The sequence below is a fragment of the Panthera pardus genome, unplaced genomic scaffold (genome assembly GCF_024362965.1).
Source record: "Panthera pardus isolate Hobbes unplaced genomic scaffold, ASM2436296v1 HiC_scaffold_12, whole genome shotgun sequence".
NCBI classification, from domain to species: Eukaryota; Metazoa; Chordata; class Mammalia; order Carnivora; family Felidae; genus Panthera; species Panthera pardus.
The window spans coordinates 52,616,639-52,619,193 of record NW_026526677.1 but is presented as its reverse complement, the minus strand read 5'-3'; the positions used below and the strand labels follow the sequence as shown (position 1 = coordinate 52,619,193).

General features: G+C 41.3%; 1 protein-coding gene across 1 annotated transcript; it reads left to right on the top strand.

The window, feature by feature from the left end:
* Positions 1 to 1,068: 1,068 nt before the first annotated feature.
* On the top strand, positions 1,069 to 2,010 carry LOC109261286 (olfactory receptor 52E5). Its single transcript, XM_019439852.1, has one exon. It carries the CDS (start codon positions 1,069 to 1,071, stop codon positions 2,008 to 2,010), a length of 942 nt encoding a protein of 313 aa, XP_019295397.1.
* The last annotated feature ends 545 nt before the right edge of the window (positions 2,011 to 2,555 follow it).

Sequence of the window (2,555 nt, the reverse complement as noted above, 5' to 3'; positions counted from 1 at the left end):
CACCCCACAGAACACACCCTGTAACAGAACAGTTTCTAATGGTTGGGCACATCCAAGAATCCCACAGCTCCACCATGTTACAGGTTACATCCATGGCACAGGGCCAGTTACAACACAGACTCAACCACAAGGCACACCAGATAGAGTCCACTGTTAGAGTAAATAAGCCTGATGCCAGCTTCAATACTTTAGCTTCCATCACTATATAAGGGAAACTAGCTAAAGCACTAATATAACTTAACCTGTTCCCAAATGCAGGCAAGTATCTGGCCTTGGTACTGCTCTAACTGTAAAAAAAGATAGACATATTGTCACTATCCAGGCAGCATGAAGGATTATCCATTAATACAATGCATCATGAAGAAGGCAGAAAAGAAGATCAAAAATCACAAAAGGCTCTTCAAAATATCTGGGAACAACCAGTGTTAAACTGTTTAGGAATGAGAATGTGATTTAACCTATTGAATGATAAGACTTTGTAGTTCTAGGAGGGGTACTACTTTGCTTGAATCACATAATAGTCTCCCAATGTGTCTAAATTTCTTAATCCATTCCTTAGCTCAGATCTAAGCACCAGCTATACAGTCCCTCTATTTTGCAAGTATCATTCCCCTGAACCATCCATCTCATTCCCAGTCCTGTGATACTACACATATACACACTCACACACACACACACACACACACACACACATACACACACACACACACAACATCTTGTTTATGCTTTACATCCTTGTTTATGATTAACAGACAAAACTGATAATAAATATTTGCATATGCAGATTCTTCCTTACACATGGAAGGGAAGAAACATGCAGGACTGCTGTATTTGGAAATTTTTTACATGGTTTTCTATGTAGATGAGGCAAATACTTTGAAGTAAGAGTGCCTTTTTAACTGTGCCTCACATTGCCTCTTTAGGCCTCCTCTGCTGTATTATGGAATTAAAGAATGGATTTTCTGTTTCTCCAGAAAGTAGGCAACATGCTATGAAAGAGGTTAGGGTGTCTCCCTGGAAGCGAGAAAACTCCTGCAAGAAATGAGTCTATAACCAACTCCCACCAATATGCTGCATTCCAACAATACACAGTTTCACCCCTCTTCCTTCCTTCTGGTGGGGATTCCAGGACTAGAAGATGTGCACATCTGGATTGGCTTCCCCTTCTTTGCAGTGTATCTGACAGCCCTCCTAGGGAACATTACTATCCTGTTTGTGATCCAGACTGAACACAGCCTCCACCAACCCATGTTTTACTTCCTGGCCATGTTGGCCTGCACTGATCTTGGCCTGTCTACAGCCACCATCCCCAAGATGCTAGGAATTTTCTGGTTCAATCTCAGGGAGATTGGGTTTGGTGCTTGCATCACACAGATGTATACTATCCATATATGTACTGGCCTGGAGTCTGTGGTGCTGACAGTCATGGCCATAGATAGATACATTGCCATCTGTAACCCCCTGAGATATAGTATGATCCTCACCAATAAGGTGATAGCTATCCTGAGCATAGTCATCATAGTCAGGACTTTGGTGTTTGTGACTCCATTCATATTTCTCATCCTAAGATTGCCTTTCTGTGGTGTCCGGGTTATTCTTCACACCTACTGTGAACACATGGGTTTGGCAAAGTTGGCTTGTGCCAATATTAGGATCAATGTTGTCTATGGCTTGATTGCTTTCTCAGTGGGATACATCGACCTTTCTGTGATTGGATTCTCCTACGTTCAAATCCTCCGAGCAGTCTTCCATCTACCTTCCTGGGATGCCAGGCTCAAGGCACTTGGCACATGTGGCTCCCATGTCTGTGTCATGGTAGCTTTCTACCTACCAGCCCTCTTCTCCTTCATGACACATCGCTTTGGCCACAACATCCCTCATTACATACACATTCTTCTGGCCAATCTGTACGTGGTTGTTCCCCCCGCTCTTAACCCTGTTATCTATGGGGTCAGGACAAAACAGATAAGAGAGCATGTACTAAGGATGCTTAACCCTAAAGGCTATTGACATTTAGCCCTATAAGGATTTTTTATGACGGGTTAGGGAAATAATAATAAGATCAAAGCAGAAGTAAACATTGGGAATATTTTTGTAAAACTCCAGCACTCCCACACAGGACAATCACAATATATTTCCCCCATTTCTCCCAATTTGCAAAGCCACTGGAAGGAATATCTCAGAGATTCTAAAACTATCTCTTTACTTTGCCACAAGAAAAATACAAACAAAACAAAACCACTCACATTTAAACCCCACAGATATTACAAAATTCCTAAAGAGAGAATAAGATTTGCAAAAGGGTATGGCCCCAGTAACTGCCTTGAATAATTTCCTTCCACATTGAACTTCTCTTCATTCACATGTCAGAAGGTGAAGCTCATGTCTTAAAATGATGTGGGATTTCATCAATATCAAGTAGGATATAGTTGCAAAATAAATTAACTTAGAGTCATAAGAGCCAGGTTTAAATTCAGGCTCTGCCCTTGACTGAAAGATTTACCTGAGAATCTCACTTAAAGCTCTTTGAACTTCAGTATACATGCCAATAAAAT